Source organism: Pelodiscus sinensis, chromosome 8 (genome assembly GCF_052426305.1).
Source record: "Pelodiscus sinensis isolate ZL-2025 chromosome 8, ASM5242630v1, whole genome shotgun sequence".
NCBI classification, from domain to species: domain Eukaryota; kingdom Metazoa; phylum Chordata; order Testudines; family Trionychidae; genus Pelodiscus; species Pelodiscus sinensis.
Genome location: NC_143059.1, coordinates 40,696,666 through 40,715,572, shown reverse-complemented (window position 1 = coordinate 40,715,572; position 18,907 = coordinate 40,696,666). Strand labels below are relative to the sequence as shown.

Here is an 18,907-nt window from a genome sequence, read left to right as displayed (position 1 = left end):
CATAAATTGTGTGAAAAAACTGAATAAGGAAGTGCTGTTTATTCCTTCACATAACACAAGACTCAATTATATTAATAGGCAGCAGATTTAAAACAAAGTATTTCTTCACAGTCAACCTTTGGAACCCTTTGCTGGGGATGTTCTGAAGGCCAAATCTATTACAGGTTTTAAAAAAGAACTAGATAAGTTTAGGGAGCATAGGTCCCTCTGACTATTAGCCAGGGTGGGCAGAAATCCAGTCCCATGTTCGGCGTGTTCCTCGCATATTTTCCAGAAGCGGGGAATGGGTGACAAGAATTAATCACTTGATTGCCTGTTTATTCCTCTGAAGCACCTGTCATTAGCCATTGCTGGAAGAGCTAGATAGACCTATGGTTTGACCAGTATAGCCATTCTAATGTTCTTGTATAGAACCCAAATGTGTCTGCCATCCTTCCTCTCCCACTAAACCGCAGTTCCCTTCCACAACTGAAATAGAACCCAGGAGTCCTGATGGAGTATTTTAAACATAACAGTGTCCCTTAAGTGACTTGCCACAAGATTTAAGAACATGTTGTTGTTAGAACTGAAACAGTCTGATATTTATTTAATTTTCTTTCTTTTATATAGGAATTAGATACAGTGCGTTTGTCAGCTAAAATGGCTAAATTATCTACTGAAAAACTAGGCTGAGTCTAGACTGGCATGATTTTGCGCAAATACTTTTAACGGAAATGTTTTTCCGTTAAAAGTATTTGCACAAGAGAGTGTCTATACTGGCATGTGCCTTTGTGCAAAAGACTTGCTTTTGCGCAAAAGCATCTGTGCCAGTGTAGATGCTCTCTTGCGCAAGAAAGCTCTGATGGCCATTTTAGCCATCGGGCTTTCTTGTGCAAGAAATTAACTTGTCTGTCTACACTGGCCTTCTTACGCAAGAATACTTGCTCAAGAGGGCTTATCCCTGAGCGGGAGCGTCGGAGTATTTGCACAAGAACCACTGATTTTGTACAGTACAAAGTCAGTGTTCTTGCGCAAATACTCGCAGCCAGTCTAGACACAGCCCTAGAGTTTACGTGCCTAAGTAGCCTCTGGAATCATGGATAAAGTTACCTCCTATCAAATCTGAAATGGTGCTCCTACAGCTAAGGCATGACCATTCATCCTCTTGACCACTTTACTTTTGCCCTACTCTATGTGATTGTATGTCTATAATTTTGATTATGAAAATAATCAATTGTTTTTCACTGGACATCAATAATAAGTAAACTTCTTTCTGAAAATTATTTTATTGACTTTAGTGATAAAAACCTTAGAATAACTCTGGAAGAGATCATGTAAAAACAATTATTTTTTACATTGTTCATATTATGTATATTAAGTTTCACCCCCATATAGTCAGAGTTTCCTGTTGTTTGTTTTTCCATATAGTAGCAGAGAGCAAAAAATTTATAATAAGAAAATGTAATTGTAAAACTGCAAATATTGACAGAAGAAATCTTAGGGGATGTCTATACAGCAAAAAGACCTGCAGCAGTGAATCTCAGAGCCCAGGTAAACTGATTTGAGCTCCTACAACTCATGCTGTGGGGCTGGAACCTAGGCTCTGAGCGTAGACATCCACACTGTTATTTTTATTGCTTTAGCAAGCCCTGCAATCTTGAGGCATTTGACCTAGGCTCTGAGCCTTGCTGCTGCTGGTTGTGTAGACAATACAGTTCCTAAAATTATTTTCTAATTATTTTTTTTAATTAAATCTCAAGTTGACTGTCCTTAACACTCTCTGAACCACCTTTACATACTAACCATGTCTTGTTGTTAATGTGACTATGCATTTCATGCCATGGAATTTAACATGCTGTCTTTTTCTTGCAGGAAACTAATTGGATGTTATATGGTGAAATGCATTTTTGTAATGGATTATATGTTCAAATATGCTCTTTTTCTACAAATGGTATCAACAGACAATGCCCAGCGTATGACAGAAATGCTGACAGTGGAAAGAAAATTGTCAACTAGCAATATCACATTAAAAAATTGCTTTAAGAAAATCTGCAGTTCACATCAGTAATCCACATCTGGTAAAGATTTGTAGTTAGTAATGCATGTGCTTTTAAAAGTAATAATAAAGGATTCAACATGCTTTTACAGTGTGTATGCACTGATAATTTGGCACAAAATGTTCATACATTGAAATCATGGTATGATTATCAGTGAGATACAACAGAACATTATCTAAAGACTGTGTCAAAATGACCTCTGAGGAAATGGCAGCTTCTGTACTTGTGTCTCTGACACAGGGTAAAGTGATACCTGCTCAGTCAGCTGGAGATGAAAATAGTGAAAATGCTTTGGACACCAGTGTTATAAAAAGACACATTGCTAGTCAAGGAAAGCAGACTATGCATACTTTTTCCTACTTACACGGGCTTAAAGAAGAACATCGTCAGGGTTCACTGCCCAAAATTTTCTCTTTGGCAAATGAAGAAGAAATGACAGGTAACAGGAGTAATGAAAACTTCAGAGATAAAAGCACATGCATCCCTGGTTCAGTGGAGTTTCTTAACATTAATTGTAACATTCTAAAGAAAAAACGCAAGAGCAGTGATCAGCATAACCAGTTACATAAATCACATGATTCTTTAGCAGAAGAACATACATACTTAGAAACTGGAATTTCTACTTCACTGGAAACGACCATGTTTGCTGAAATTCAGTTGAAGATGGATGGACCATCAGTAAACATGAAGTCCTTAAGAAACCAGTCAGCAATAAATAAATGTGGCACAAGTGATGCTGATAATGTAGCAATGTTTCACTTGAGCTATGCTAGTGAAAGAAATATATCGAAAGCTTTGTGTGCACTACCCAAGAGCTTCATTTTGGATGACTGTTTACAGTGTGTAAATGTTGGCAATGATCACACCAGCGATTCAACAGCCTGCACTTGTAAATTAATGGAATTGACAAATAATTGTGACACTAAAAATGGACAACATTTTTGTGATAGCTGTGACACTTTAAGGGATAAATATTTATGTTTGGAAAGAGAAGCACAAAAGGTTAGAGTGGCATGCTCAGGTCACAGCTTCTGTGGCAGTAATTTTACTGGAAGAATGCCCTCAAAGCCCTTTCTGAGCCATTTTGAAGATTGCAGTGATAACTGTGAAGAAGGGATGGAGGAAGAGTTTTTTAGAAACAAAAAAGAACGTTCCACTTTACTAATCAGGCGTTTTTGTAAAAATGATAAGGAGGTTAAAAAATCAGTTTATACTGGAACAAGGGCAATTGTTAAGACTTTACCTGCAGGACATATTGGAGCTGTTGCTTGGAATTATGTGGAGCATATGAGAAACCAGAGTGACTTAAAGCATTGTAGGATTATAGCAGAACATCTAACAATTCAAGCCTTGAGTCAGGAATTAAATTCTGATCTTGTGAAATCCATGTGGTGTGCGGTAAGTTTTTCATCTTTTTTTTTTGTCCTGTTAATGTGTACTGAACTGGTGATCTTTGGATTTAACAAAATTATGTCATGGTTTATTGATGAAATTCTTAAAGAGAGCATCAGAAACTGCATGACCTAAATAATAAGACTTAATAAAGTTGCAAGAACTATGCAAAAACAAGCTTTTACTATGAGTACCATGAGTAACATTTAAGATTTTATGATATGTCCATTGGTATCAGCTAGTAATATGTTAAGTCTTCCATTCTTCTTGTTGAACTCTCCTTTTCAAAAGGGTTTATATCTCATCCTTTAAAACCCATTTTATCTAAAAATTGGCAGAGGACTTTGAAATCAAACATGGAAAAAATAAATCATCCATTTTTACAGACTTTCTAAAAATGAAGTGTGGCATTCTTAATGTTTCAAAATTAATATGAAAATTGTATGAAATACCAAATATATTAATATTCCATGATATGGATTGATGTAAAATTATTGTAGTATAGTGAAAAATACAGGTTACATAATAGGTATTAAAAAACCTAAATATTTTATATGAATTATCATGTTTGAACATGACTTCTGCACGTATAAATAACTATAATTTATAAGACTGTTGCATACTGTGTATTGATACGGTTGTTTTAATCTATGTTCTATCAATTAAATATCATTCTAAGCCTTCATTCACAATTATTAATTTATTATGAATTTATTAATTCATAAAATGTTGTGGAAATGATATGGCACTTCCCAAAAGCAGTAGAATTGTGAATTACTTTTAGATCATGCTGTTCAGTTTTCTGCAGTTCCAGGGCTATAAAACTGGAAACAAGAAACTGTGATTGGCAGTGGAATTTATAAAAAGAAGGGTTTTCCCCCTACAGTATTGCTAACAAAATGGCATTTTAGAATGGAAGATTACAGTGCTTTTCTTTGGAATCAAGTTCAGGTAGCATCTAGTCAGTGTGGGTATTTGACTTCACTTTGCCAACCATATGGTGTCATGACATTTGAAATCATTTTATTTTACCTTATTACAACTGAATTTCGAATTAACTCTGATTTTATTAATCATAGGATTATTATTTAATCATCCTGTTATTTTATGTCACTAATATGTGTAAATGATGTACTATTTTATGACTGGGCAGTCACCTAAATATTGATATCAAATCCATTCTCTAGTTTTGAAGTGGTTCCTGATTTTACAGCTTGTCTAGTTAGCCTGTCATTTTAACATTCACTTTGGATTCCTGTGATTGGGGCAGAATCTCAGTAAACACTATGACTGAAGAACAGGAAGTGTTCATTAATCATGGAATGCAGGAATCAGTCACATGCAGTAGTGACAGAAACATCGCTACTTGAAGGCTATAGTTGCTATTGTTAGATCTGAGAAAAGGCCATGTGACTGCTTGTTGTTAAAATAAAGTGTTTTATTCTCATTTTTAAAAAACCTCTACATTCAGAAAAAGTGGAAGAAGTTTTCAAAGGCATGTGGCTTTGAAAATCTCCTCTAATGTGTGTAAGCAATTTTCCCGTAGTAGTCCATGTTTACGTATTATAGGTTGAACCTCTCTAGTCCAGAACCCTTGGGACCTGACCAGAGAATTTTCCAGACTACGGTAGGTCAGTATTGTCTAGCAGTATTACCAACACTCCCACTGCTTACTGAGCTCTTATAAGACATATTAGGGTAAACTAGAGTTAAATAACAGCAGAGAACACTGAGAGCTAGGACTGAGTGGCTATAAACAAACTTTATGGGACCACAAGAAACTTGGTCACATTCATGAAAAGTGGACATCTGGCTAACTAAAATCATGCCAGATTATGCATGTTTCTGGACCAGATTGTTCTGGACTAGAGAGGTTCAACCTGTATTTATATGCATTCGTTATTCAGTCATATTTTCCTGGTATAATTTTCACACATGTATTTTCATTTTACTTTTTCTAACTTTTTTGAAGTGCTGAAGAAAAAATAATTGTGAAATACTGTTATAGGGACTTCTGATTTTGTTTCACATAAATCATTTGGGAGAGAATGAGCACTCTTTCTTTTTGTCTCTGATTTAAGTACTTAAGCATGTGAGTACTCAACAGGATTTAAGTATTTTGCTGATTTGGGGTGTGGAGTAAATTCCAATGCACTATTGTGCTGAAAAATTTCTCTAAATAAGGTATTTTAATTTTTAAAAAGGAAACCCAGAAATAAAATACTTTTTTTAGCTTTTTGTCTGTCTTGTTAAGCAAGGAATGGATATTATCAATGTTAGTCTAGGGCATTTGGGTCAAAAGGGCCCAAGTTCAGGCTCTGCACCTGTACCATATCTCTATCATGGTTATCAGTCAAGAATGACACAGGGTTGCTGGTCCAACAATCAGCTTTATTTAACACTATACCAAACTTAACTAATAGGACACCTTAGGCCCAAGAACAAAAACAAAAAAACGATTGTCACAAACAAGATAGTGGCATAAAGCCAGAACCTAAAATACAAATAACAAAACTGGAACAATACAATAAATAGGGGATCATACTAGGGATGTAAGCAACTAGTCAACTAGTTGGCTATCTGATAAACATAAGCGTATGATGCCTGCATCTTCCAGAACTCCTGCCTGTTCCAAAGGATTCAATCTGGTACCTTTTTCCACGGCTGCACCAACAGGACACTTCCATGTGAATCCTGGGCAACACTGCCTTGTTCTTGCTCCTCTGGCTGTTGTAGCCCCACATTGGCAGCCTGGACCTCACCAAGGAGATCTTCAGTGCCTGACTGAGCCAGGTGCCGCATAGTCATGGAGTGTGCATTTGGTCACTTGAATGGGAGATTCAGGAGCCTCCTCACTTGCCTGGACCTCAGCGAGTGAAACATCCCCTTCGTGGTAGTGGCCGCCTGCTGCATACTCCACAACCTTTGGGAGAGCAAGGAGGAGACTTTCCTGCCAGGGTTGGGGGACAGAGGCAGATCGGCTGGCCAGGGCTTACGAGCAGCTGGACACCAGTGCAATTCAGCGAGCACATCTGGGAGGCCTTGAGGGATAGTTTCAGCCAATGTCAGCTGTGAGATTCTCTCCTCTGAGCCTCTCCACAAGAGGTCCCTGTATTGCCCCTTTGTGCCTTTCTTTCCCTACTCCTCCTTTCCCCTGTCCTCCCTTTCCACCTTCTCCCCTCCCCTATAGAGCAAATATAGGCTTTTTTAACAAGCAAATGTCCTTATTTGGGGGATATAAAATGGGTGGGAGTGGGGAAAGGAGGAGAAGGTGGGAGGGGAGCTCAGGGATGGGGCTGGTGCCTGTCTTGGTCAGCTCTGGAAACTTCAGCTGCCCTTGAGGTCTCACTGCCCTATGTTTAGGAGCTAGGAGGGGAAGCCACGGGGGCAGGAGGAGGCTGGTGGCCCACTTAATGCACAAGGCCATGTGTTCACTCACTGAGGTGAGGGAGGAACATGTAGCCACATGCTGGTTTGCCAGCTGGTCCCAGGTAGTCTTCCATTGCTCCTTGTCAGCCTGGTGTTGCTCTTGGGTAGTGGCCTGCTCCTGGGGCTTGTCAGCGAGCTCCTGGATGGACTGGAGACAGGCCATCTGCTCCCTCTGCATGTCTTCCCAGGTGCATTTCCTCTCATGGATCCCGCAGATTCAGGAGGATGGCATGGGAGGTGGTGTACACACCACACTTGCAGCTGGCAAAGAAAAGTTATAAGGGCGGTCATTTCAGGAGACATTGTGCCCTAGCCCTAATCTCTTAAATAATACTGAAGGTCTCAGTTCAGATGATGGTGATGTGCTTCGAGCAAGGCCATCTGTTGCCATGACAGCAGTTTCCTGTAGGGGCACCAACATCCCAGGGAAGCACCACAACTCCCCTGGCCTGGGGACAAGGAGGCATGGGAAGGGGTGGCTTGGCCTCCTTCTGTGTCCCACACACTCCAGGTCCGGAACTGGTGGTGTCCCGCAGAGAGAGAATTTCTAACCCTGCCCACTGGGGGAGGGGGATTTGAGGGAGGTGTGTGTGAGTGGCAGAGGCCACTTGTTGGAGAGAGTGCTCTTGGGGTTCCCTCTTCTTCCTCCCCTTGGCAGGTTCCCATGCAGGGGTTCAATCTCCTCCACATCCCTGAGATTGGCTGGGAGCAGATGCTGCCCAAGTGCAGGCATAAGCCTGTGCTGTATGTGGCACTGCTGTGTTGTTCCATGACCCAGGCCTCCTTCTTGGTGGCTTGTCATGGGAAAGTGTCCCACCACAGAGGCTGGAGTAAGGCAGGCCTGTCCAGGAACCTTGTGAGAAGGACCGAGGGTTTTGTGTATATGAGCGTCATGGCGCTGAGTGCTCCAGATTGGTGCTCCATGTGCACCCATGTGCACAGGCTGTTGTGCGACCCCCCCACAGACCAAGTAGGCTGAGTGAGGAGCCCGCTGCCTGTTCCTGCGTGTGCATAGGGACCGTTATAAAACTCACCTGAAGTGCCTTTCTTGGGTTTTTCCAACGCCTGAGAAACATCCTGGGGGAATGGCTCCAAGGTGAGGAGCAGCTCCTGGCAGGCGGGCATGGTCTCCTGGCTGGCCTGCTTCACCTCCTTCTTGTCTTCCACAACCCTGCCCTTGTGGAGGCTGATAGCGGGTGTGTCCTGGCCGAACTCGCCACCAATGGGGGGGGAGGGGTGACTGTCCCCTCTCCCAGGATGGCATTGAGCTGGTGGTAGTACCAGCATGTGTGCAGTGCCACTCCAGAGCATCCACTCTGCTCCCTAGCCTTATTGTAGGCCTGCTGGAGCTCCTATGTCTTCATAAGTGACAAGGAGTCCTGTGGCACCTTATAGACTAACAGATGTATTGAAGCATAAAGCTTTCGTGGGCAAAGACCCGCTTCGTCAGATGCATGTAGTGGAAATTTTCAGAGGCAGGTATAAATATGCAGGCCAGAATAAGACTAGAGATAACGAGGTTAATTCAATCCAGGAGGGTGAGGCCCACTTCTAGCAGCTGATGTGGAGGTGTGAACACCAAGAGAGGAGAAACTACTTTTGTACTTGGTTAGCCATTTCCAGTCTTTGTTTAATCCTAAACTGATGCTGTCAAATGTTTTCATGCGGACCTTGTTGAGGGTCCATGCTTGTCCCTTCTCAGCCAGGCTGGCAGCCATCCGGCTGTAGACATACACGTTGTGCCTTCTCGTGTGGAGATCTTGGAGGTTGACTCCTCGCCACAAACCTCGATGAGAACCAGGATCTCCGCACCAGTCCAGGCTGGTGCTCTCTTGCGTCCCTGGCTACTTGCAGCCGAGGGTGCTGCGGGAGTGCTGGCAGCCGTGGAGGGCTCAGAGGGAGCACTGGGGTCAGCCATGTCTCCTGTGCTATTGCAGTGTGGAACAGGGCTGGCAAGGCTGTCCTCGTGCCACAAGCCCTTTTCTTGCAGCCTGATGCTTTAAAAGCTCCACAGGCGACGGGGAGCAGTGGTGCTGACAGATGTGGCCAGAGCTACCAGAAATCCAGCTGTGAGAAGCCCCTGGAGGCCAATTATTTTGAAATAGCAGCAGTTGAGCATCCACACTAATGCTATTTCAAAATAACAATTTTTTGAAATAAGCATTATTCCTCGTGGAAGGCAGGAGTAGATTTTGAAATAAGCAGCACATTATTTTGAAATAATGGGCTTGGTAGTGTGGATGCTGCACTTGTTGTTTTGAAATTAGGGGAGTTATTTTGAAATACTGTTACCCTGATCTAGAATAAATATGCTCTCTGCCAGCAACAGCTACTGGGATTGGGGAAACAGGGTTGCTCCAACACTGAGTACTGTACCAGACTCTGTCTGGCTGGAGATTCCCAATCTCTCAGAAGAAGGCAAGGAGCCAGGCTCATTCCTCTGATGGCCTATTGATCCAACAGCCTACCAACTGCCTGAAGGGGTTATAGTTGAGCTGCCGCTCCAGCACTGCAGAGTTGCAGAAGGCATACAGGTGACCGCCACTTATAAGCCCTCTTGATGCTGGGCAGAATAGGGTCAGGTGACCCCACTTTTCCCACATTTCCTTTTCCTGCCCTTTTCAGCCAAGGGATGGTGACAGGAAGGCTTACCACACTCTTTGAGGGAAAATCAAAATTGTGGACACAAATCCACTTGTGCTCCTTTCCCCAAAATCTCCATTTTCACGATCGGGGCCTTTTGCGCAAAATCTGGGCTGTCTACACTGGCCCTTTTGCGCAAACGTTTTGCGCAAAAGGGACTTTTGCTCAAATGGGAGCAGCATAGTATTTCCGCAAAAAGCACTGATTTCTTATAGTAGGAAGTCAGTGCTTTTGCGGAAATTCAAGTGGCCAGTGTAGATAGCTGACAAGTTTTTCCGGAAAAGTGGCTGATTTTCTGGAAAAACTGGCCAGTCTAAACATAGCCACTTAGTCTAAGAGTATCCTGTGACTGATGGCACATGAAGTGAACCATTTTTCCCACTAAAAGCGGCGAGGAGTCCTGTGGCACCTTATAGACTAACCGAAGTGCTGGAGCATAAGCTTTCGTGGGCAAAGACCCGCTTCATCAGATGCAATTGATGAAGTGGGTCTTTGCCCACGAAAGCTTATGCTCCAACACTTCAGTTAGTCTATAAGGTGCCACAGGACTCCTCGCTGCTTTTGCAGATTCAGACTAACACGGTTACCCCTCTGATATTTTTCCCACTGCTATCTGTCTGGATCAAGTTAATCATCACTTCCTCTCCATCTTTTAATGTTTCAGAATTTATCTTATCAGAGTCTGATGATTTATGACTTTAGGCTTTAAGCAATTACTTTTAGTGATATAAATTGCCTGTTATTTTTTAACAACACTGTGTTTAGTGTTCTGGCTCATTAAAGGCAGCTGGAAAGGTTTTATCTAATGGGCTCGCTTATCTCTTTTCTATGGTTAAAATTATAACATTTCAAGTCTTCAAAATGCCATGAAAATTATTAGGTCAGCTTTACAGACATTAGTTAAACCTTTGTAGAATCCCCTCTCTTGTATGTCTCCTCAGCTTATCTTGCTTTATTTTCCCATTCATTTTCTCTCATCTCTACTGGCTGATCTTTTATATATCTTGGTTTTTGTCCACATACCTTTTGTTACTCCCTTTTTTACTGCTGTTTCCTTCTTCTTCAGTATTTATCTTCAACAAGCCTCCCTGTATTTGGTTGATGCCATTCTTTTTTCTTAGATTTTCTCATCCCAAGTGTAGTCCAGGCTGTATCCACACTTGCTTCTTTGAGAAACTGCCATTGTTTGATTACATCATCCATGAGTGTGTCTTTTAACTTTTCAAATGTGTTTCTAAGTTTCAATTTTAAATGTGCCTTTGCTTCTGGATATACTGGAGACTCTCATGATTGCAGATTCACTATTTGCGATTTGGCATATTCATGGGTCTCTCCTATCCCTCCTATTGTATCCCTCCACCCCAGGGGGACATGGCCCATGGCAGTCCTGTTGTGGTACAGCAGCAGTGGTCAGGACCCCACCCCCTCACTCGTTGCTGCATATGGGAGCTGCAGGGAACTCACCATGATGGTTGGGAGCCACGGGGAAACAGAGCACTTGCTCCACTTCCCTCCCCCCAGTATTTGTGGATTTCACCATTTGTGGTGGTTTCTGGAATGCATCCACCACAAATGGCGATAGTGTACTGTACTAACTTTCTAGTATCAGAGATGCCATTTGCCTTGCACTTCTTTAGTTTTATAATCCTAACTAGAAGATTTACCTGGCATCCCTTAGATCCTTAAGTTTAATTTTTGTTTTTAAATGTTTCATTTATATTACTGCTTTGGGATGGGGCTGTAGATGAGAGGTTCAGTATGCAGGCTGTTCAGGGGGCAGAGGACTACTCCAGCCTGTGGATGTTAAAATGCGATTCCCTAATCGAATAGTCAGTAGATTTTCTGTCGACTATTCAGTTAGTCGACAATGGTAAGCAGTTGTGATGCTCAGTTTGGCTCATGCCAGTTCACAGCAAAACCTCTACAGCTGCAGCTCTGCATTGTAAAGACCAGGGAAGCTGGCACGTGAAGTTGCTAGCTTGGCCCCTGCTCTGTGGGTGTCTTTTCATTCATCACACTTGACACACACTGTGATGAATAAAGACACCCGAGGAGCAAGGTCCCAGCTAGTGACTTTGCTCAAAGACTTCTCTGGGTTTCACAGTGCAGAGCCACAGTGTGGGTGGGCGTGTAAGAGAGGGGGGAGGGAGGAATTGAAAAACACCCACAAAGCAGGGGCGAGCTAACAACTTCGTACATCTGCTTCCCTAGGGTATACAATACAGAGCCGCAGTGGGCGGGGAAGCAACTAGATAGTGCTAATCGATAAGCTCCTGCTTATTGATTAGTCAACTGTTTGACTAGACACTAACGTTCCTACTCCAGCCCTCTCTCACTTCAGCAGCTTGAGGGCAGGTGAGAAGTGCCTCTCCATGGCTACTGCAGCTCCAGAGGGCACAGCTGGGAAGGGGTGCATGTTCCCCAGCTGGGGCAGGTCTAGGTTCACCCTAGCCATAGTGAGGACTGGAGCAAACTCTGCACTTTCCCCTCACTCCCTTACAAAGGGGAACAGCAGCAATGTTCTCATATGAATGGCGGCCGGGGGGGGGGGGGGGAGAGAGAGAGTTTCAGGCTCTCCACCCTCCCTAAAAGGTGCCTGGGGGGTGGGAGGCATGCAGCTGGGACAGTCCTGGGGAGGGGGCATGCCCCCAGCAAGCCACTTTCATTTGCCTGGTGATTGTGACTTTTCTGTATGGTTTTCTGAGAAGCAGTCCCATTCCAGGCACATCTCATTTCCCTGGCACAACCAAATCCTTACCTTGTTTTAAGTTATGATAAGAGGAAGGTATATACTGAATTTGGTGGTCCTAGTTCTTACCATTTAGGAGGAGTTCTTGAATACACAAACTCTCTCAAGATGGTGATCACTTCCAACATCAGCACTCGTATATACTCAGGTGTCCAAAAGCGATCTTCACCAGTTTCTACTAACAACACGCTCAAGCTATTTGTGGGTGAGGCCAACTTTAGATTTCCATATTAGTTTGTCTCTACTCATGTGGAAATAGTGCATCTCCAACACCAGGATTGCATGGATTTTAAATAAATGTTTTCCATTCAGTATTATAACCATCATTCTGTGCTTTTAAATATCCCAGTGAGGATAACAACGTCATATTTATTGATTTGGTTAAAGGACATGCTGCAATTTTTCATAGAAACACTCTTTGACCTTTTTATCACTGTTGGTTTTGGAAAATAACACCAAGTAACTATCACTTTTGCATGGTTCATCATATAGTAAGCAGTCAATATTCTTGAGTTTACAAGTTTCCCATTCCTTCAGTGCTTTAGCTTCCTTGCTGAAAAATAAATCTAAAGCATCCCAGCATTTGTCATATTGTTTTCCAGAATATAAAGTATTCATGCCTTTCGTTAATTTCCCATGTTCAGTCCACCTCCTCTCATTCAGCCCAAGTATACCCAGGCAAATATTTTCATTTATTTCATAACTTGTGAGTCTAGCTGTGCTCTAAAGTGATCTAACATTCTAATGCTTTAGCCTTAGCTGTGAAGATACCATTTCACTTTCAGAAATTCCTTGCAGCTTTGATTCTCCAACATCACAGTGTTGCTTATTGGCCTGTATTTCTTGTCTTATGTCCTGCAGATTGTGGTTGTCCACAGATTATATGTATTAGAAAGCTTTTCTTCAAGGGGGGAGGGATAGCTCAGTGGTTTGAGCATTGGCCTGCTAAACCCAGGGTTGTGAGTTCAATCCTTGCAGAGGCCATTTAGGGATTTGGGGCAAAAATTTGTCAGGGATGGTACTTGGTCCTGCTGCGAAGGCAGGGGACTGGACTCAATGACCTTTCAAGGTCCCTTCCAGTTCTAGGAGATAGGCAATCTCCATTATAAAAAAAAACAAAAAACAAGGAGTGTCCCAGTGAGCACTCCACAGTAGGTGTCTAGGTGCCTCTGCACTTATAATAGGAACTTTTTAGCAGCAGTATTCTCCCTGGGTGCCAGCACGCATGCACAGGGCTGCTCTCCATATCAACTATCCCCTCAGTTCCTTCTCAATCGATCCTGGCTTGGTTGGAAAACAGCAGTGCTCCACGCTAAAATTTAGTTAGTTTTACTTGTTAGTGCTTAGTAATTAGTTTGGAGTTTAAATATTTTATTCATGGACTCCTCCTGCCGCCCCCGTTAGTGTTAGTTTAAATATTTTTTTCTCTAGTTATTACAGTGTTAGCAAAGGCATGCCAGCCTCACCAGGATTTGAATGGTGCCTGACATTCAGGATGTCTATACCCATTTCCAGGGCTCACCAAGCGGCAGCGAGCCCCACTGGCCAGCCGCGTGGTTTCGCGCGATTCTGCGCATGCGCAGATCGCTCTATGCCTGCTCTTCCGGGTTGTAATCTACTCGCCATGGGCGAGTAGATTACATTATTTGTCGAGCCCTGCTCATTTCAGATGGGCATGCCCATTTCAGATGGGCATGCCCATTGCTTTAGGTGGCTGGGCCAGAATCACTCGCCCCAAAACTGCCACCATTGTAAGAAAATGTTGGCTAGATCATTGAAAGCGAAGGAACTCCAGCTGAAGCTCCTCACCTTGTCTCCTGCAGGACAAGGAAGAAAACTGGCAGCATGTAACCTTTAGAAGAGGAAGAAGGCCAACTCAGGTCTCCCCCATTCATGTAGAGGTAAGTAACCGCATTCAGGCGCTCTCCACAGGCATTGCGCTGGCAGGGTCCTCTCAGGGAAGAAATCAGAAGAGAACACTCTCTACTGGAAGACATGGGATGTGTTGTCCTAGAGATGGGGGGGTTCCACCCCCCCCAGAAGAAGACGGGTGGTGGTGGTCAGGGACTCCCTCCTAAGAGGAACTGAGTCATCCATCTGCTGTCCAGACCTGCAATCTCAAGAAGTGTGCTGCTTACCAGAAGCTCGCATTCAGGATGTGACCGAGAGTCTTTCAAAAGTGTTTAAACCTTCGGCTCGCTACCCCTTCCTGCTTCTCCATGTAGGAACTAACGATATGGCCAAAAATGACCTTGAGGGGGTTACAGCAGATTATGTAGCGCTGTGAAGAAAGATTGAGGAATTTGAAGTGCACGTGGTGTTCTTGTCCATCCTTCCGGTTGAAGGCAAAGGTCCAGGTAGCGATCATCTAATTGAGGAAGTAAATGCGTGGTTGCGCAGGTGGTGTCGGAGAGAGGGTTTTGGTTTCTTTGACCACGAGATTCTGTTCCAGGCACAAGGGTTGTTAGGAAGAGATGGGATCCATCTAACCAAGAGAGGAAAGAGCATCTTCGCAGGCAGGCTTGCAAACCTAATGAGGAGGGCTTTAAACTAGGTTCGTTGGGGGATGGTGACCAAAGCCCTTAGTTAATTGAGGAATTCAGATACAGGGAAGAAACACGAGGAATGAGCAACAAAGGAGGACCCCTGACTCGAATGGAGAAGGTAGGGCAATCCACTGGCTATCTAAGGTGTTTGTACACAAATGCAAGAAGCCTGGGAAATAAACAGGAAGAATTAGAAGCCTTGGCCCAGTCAAAAAACTATGATTTGATTGGAATAATGGAGATTTGTTGGGATGACTTGCATGACTGGAACACTGTCATGGAAGGGTATAAACTGTTCAGGAAGAACAGGTGGGAGAGAAAAGGAGGAGTAGTTGCATTGTAAGTAAGAGAGCAGTATGATTGCTCGGAGCTCCAGTATTTAGAGGGAGAAAAGACTGTTGAAAGTCTATGGGTTAAATTTAGAGATGGAAGCAACAGAGTTGATGTTGTGGTTGGTGTCCACTATAGGCTGCCGGATCAGGTGGATGAGGTAGACGAGGCTTTCTTCAGACAGCTGAGAGACGCTTCCAGATTGCAAGCTCTGGTTCTCGTGCGGGACTTTAATCACCCTGACATCTTTTGGGAGACCAATACAGCAGTACACAGACAATCCAGGAAGTTTTTGGAGACCGTTGGGGACAATTTCTTGGTACAAGTGCTGAAGGAACTGACCAGGGGCCATGCGCAGCTTGACCTGCTGCTCACAAACAGGGAGGAACTAGTAGGGGAAGTAGAGGTGGGTGACAACCTGGGAAGAGGTGGCAGATTTCAGGATCCTGACCAAAGGAAGAAGGGAGAATAGCAAAATACACACACTGGACTTCAGAAAAGCAGAGTTTGACTTCCTCAGAGAACTGATGGGCAGGATTCCTTGGGATGCTTACACGAAGGGGAAAGGAGTCCAGGAGAGCTGGCAGTATTTTAAAGAAGCCTTATTAAAGGCACAGGAAGAAACCATCCTGATGCACAGCAAGAAAAGCAAATATGGTAGGCGACCAGATTGGCTTATCGGGGACATCCTTGGTGAGCTTAAACACAAAAAGGAAGCTTACAAGAAGTGGAAACTTGGATATGGATGACTAGGGAGGAGAATAAATATATTGCTCAAGAATACAAGGGACTTATCAGGAAGGTGAAAGCGCAATTGGAATTGCAGCTAGCAAGGGATGTGAAGGATAACAAGAACGGTTTCTACAGGCATGTTAGCAATAAGAGGATGACCAGAGAGGGTGTGGGACCCTTATTGGATGAGGGAGGTAACCTAGTGATAGATGATGTGGGAAAAGCTGAAGTACTCAGTGCTTTCTTTACCTCTGTCTTCACGGTCAAGGTCAGCTCCCAGACTAATGCACTAGGCAGCGCAGTATGGGAAGGAAGTGGACAGCCCTTGATGGGGAAAGAACTAGTTAGAAAAGCTAAACATACACAAATCCATGAGCCCTGATTTAATGCATCTGAGGATACTGAGGGAGTTGGCAAATGTCGTTGCGGAGCCTTTGGCCATTATCTTTGAAAAGTCATGGAGATCGGGAGAGATCCTGGCTGATTGGAAAAAGGCAAATGTAGTGCCCATTATTAAAAAAGGAAGAAGGACAATCCAGGGAACTACGGACCAGTCAGCCTTACCTCAGTCGCCAGAAAAACCATGGAAGAGATCCTCAAGGAATCCATTTTGAAGCACTTTGAAGAGGGGAAAGTGATCAGGTATAGTCAACATGGATTCACGAAGGGCAAGTTGTGCCTGACCAATCTGATTAGCTTCTATGATGAGGTAACCGGCTCTGTGGATATGGGAAAATCAGTGGATGTGGTATACCTTGACTTTAGCAAAGTTTTTGATACGGTCTCCTACAATATTCTTGCCAGCAAGTTAAGGGAATATGAATTGGATTCATTGACTGTAAGATGGATAGAAAGCTGGCTAGACTGTTGGGCCCAACCAGTAGTGATCAACGGCTTGATTGTCAAGTTGGTGGTAGGTTTCTAGCGGAGTGCCCCGGGAATCTGTTCTAGGACCAGTTTTGTTGAATATCTTTATTAATGACCTGGATGAGGCGATGGATTGCACTCTCAGCAAGTTCGCAGATGACACTAAGCTAGGGGGAGAGATAGATACACTGGAAGGATAGGGTCCAGAGTGACCTGGATCGATTAGAGGATTGGGCAAAAAGAAATCTGATGAGGTTCAACAAGGACAAGTGTAGAGTCCTGCACTTGGGATGAAAGAATCCCAAGCATTGTTACAGGCTTGGGACCGAATGGCTAAGTAGCAGTTCTGCAGAAAAGGATCTGGGGATTACAGTGGATGAGAAGTTGGATATGACTCAACAGTGTTCCCTTGTAGATGAGTGGGCTAATGGCATATTAGGGTGCATTAGGAGGACCATTACCAGCAGATCCAGAGAAGTGATTATTCCTCTTTATTCGGCTCTGGTGAGGTCACATCTGGAGTATTGTGTCCAGTTCTGGGCCCCGCACTATAAAAAGGATGTGGACGCATTGGAGAGGGTCCAGCGGAGAGTGAACAAAATGATTAGGGGGCTGGAATGCATGACCTATGAGGAGAGGCTGAGGGATCTGAGTTTGTTTAGTCTGCAGAAGAGAAGAGTGAGGGGAGATTTGATAGCAGCCTTCAACTTCCTGAATGGAGGTTCCAAAGAGGACGGAGAAAGGCTGTTCACAGTCGTGAGGGATGGCAGAACAAGGAGCAATGATCACAAGTTACAGTGGGAGCAGTCTAGGTTGTATATTAAGAAAAACTATTTCACTAGGAAGGTGGTGAAGCACTGGAATGGGTTACCTACAGAGGTGGTGGAATCTCCATCTCTAGAGGTGTTTAAGTCTCGGCTTGACAAAGCCCTGGCTGGGTTGATTTAGTTGGGATTGGTCCTGCCTTGGGCAGGGAGCTGGACTTGATGACCTCCTGAGGTCTCTTCCAGCTCTATGATTCTGTGACCATGGAGAAGGTAGAGAGACCTGCCTCGGAACTGGTTTTGGCCACTTCATTGCCCCATATCTCACCGACAGCAGTCTTGGACCAAGGACCCGCACCAAAAAGGAAGCACTCTTCGCCATCCGGTGACAGACATGCCAAAGAAATCATCCCCTTAGTACAAGCCCCCTTCACCCAGGGCAAGAGCTTCAGGGGAAGTGCAGGTACTGGGGAAGTCCGGTATAGGCAAACCCCGAGGGGCAGTGACTTCTAAGGCTGCACGCACTCCGGTCTCAGTGCCAAAAACAAAGGAGACTTCCTCTGCGCCATTGGTACTTATGGCTCAGGTACTGATGAAATCAGTGCCCAAACTGCTATCGCAGACTCTGGCTAAAGGGTTGCCGGAACTAGCCATGGAGACACCCATTAAATTCGTACAGATGCTACGTACCAAGGGCTCCCCTCCACCATTGATATCCAAGGCATACAATGAGCCAGTGCTGCAGCGATCACAGGCCTCCACACTAACAGTACCAGCCTTCCTGCCTCCTAGACTGCTTAACACACAACAGGAGTTAGCGGTAGCATCAGCGTTAGGCTACTCCTTCATCAGTGGGAACGAGTAGATTGGTGACACCAGCAAGCTCAATACCTCTCTTCTCCAGTGATAGGATGTCCAGAACATACCCTTTTCACCATCTTTGCAACGAAGCCACTGCACTATGGATGTGGTGCATCCTTCATCATATCAGCCTATCTGTGGTATATCTCCCAGGAGAACAAATGTCACAGTGGACCAACTAAATCATTATTTCCATGAGAAACACAAATGGGAGATACACCCTCTCGCCCTGAATTCCGTTTTCTGCAGGTGGGGCTTTGTGGAAATAGACTTATTTGCAGCATCACTCAATTCCAAATTCCCATAGTAGTATTTCAGGGCAGGCCTGGGCAAGAACTCCATGGGCGACACCATGCTGAGCAACTGGCCTCACAGCCTATTGTACATCTTTGCGCTCCTTCCCCTCCTAGAAAGATAGGATATCATTTACAAGATAAAATACAACTAGGCCAGGGTGATCATGATAGTACCTGCGTGGCCCAGACAAACGTGGTTCCCTTACCTGTCGCAGATGTCAGTTGCTCTTCCGATTCCTCTTTCTCCATGGCTGAACATAAT

The 18,907-nt window shown here is 44.0% G+C and overlaps 1 protein-coding gene across 5 annotated transcripts in view; it reads left to right on the top strand.

Annotated features, from left to right (window-relative positions):
* Window positions 1-18,907, top strand: part of PLCE1 (phospholipase C epsilon 1) — a 379,433-nt gene that overhangs the window by 26,375 nt on the left and 334,151 nt on the right. For all 5 annotated transcript variants that reach the window (XM_089780165.1, XM_089780164.1, XM_089780162.1 and 2 more), the window contains exon 2: window positions 1,852-3,434. In XM_089780165.1, coding sequence (XP_089636291.1) covers window positions 2,229-3,434 — 1,206 coding nt within the window. In that variant the 5' untranslated portion in view covers window positions 1,852-2,228. The remainder of the gene's footprint in view (window positions 1-1,851; window positions 3,435-18,907) is intronic.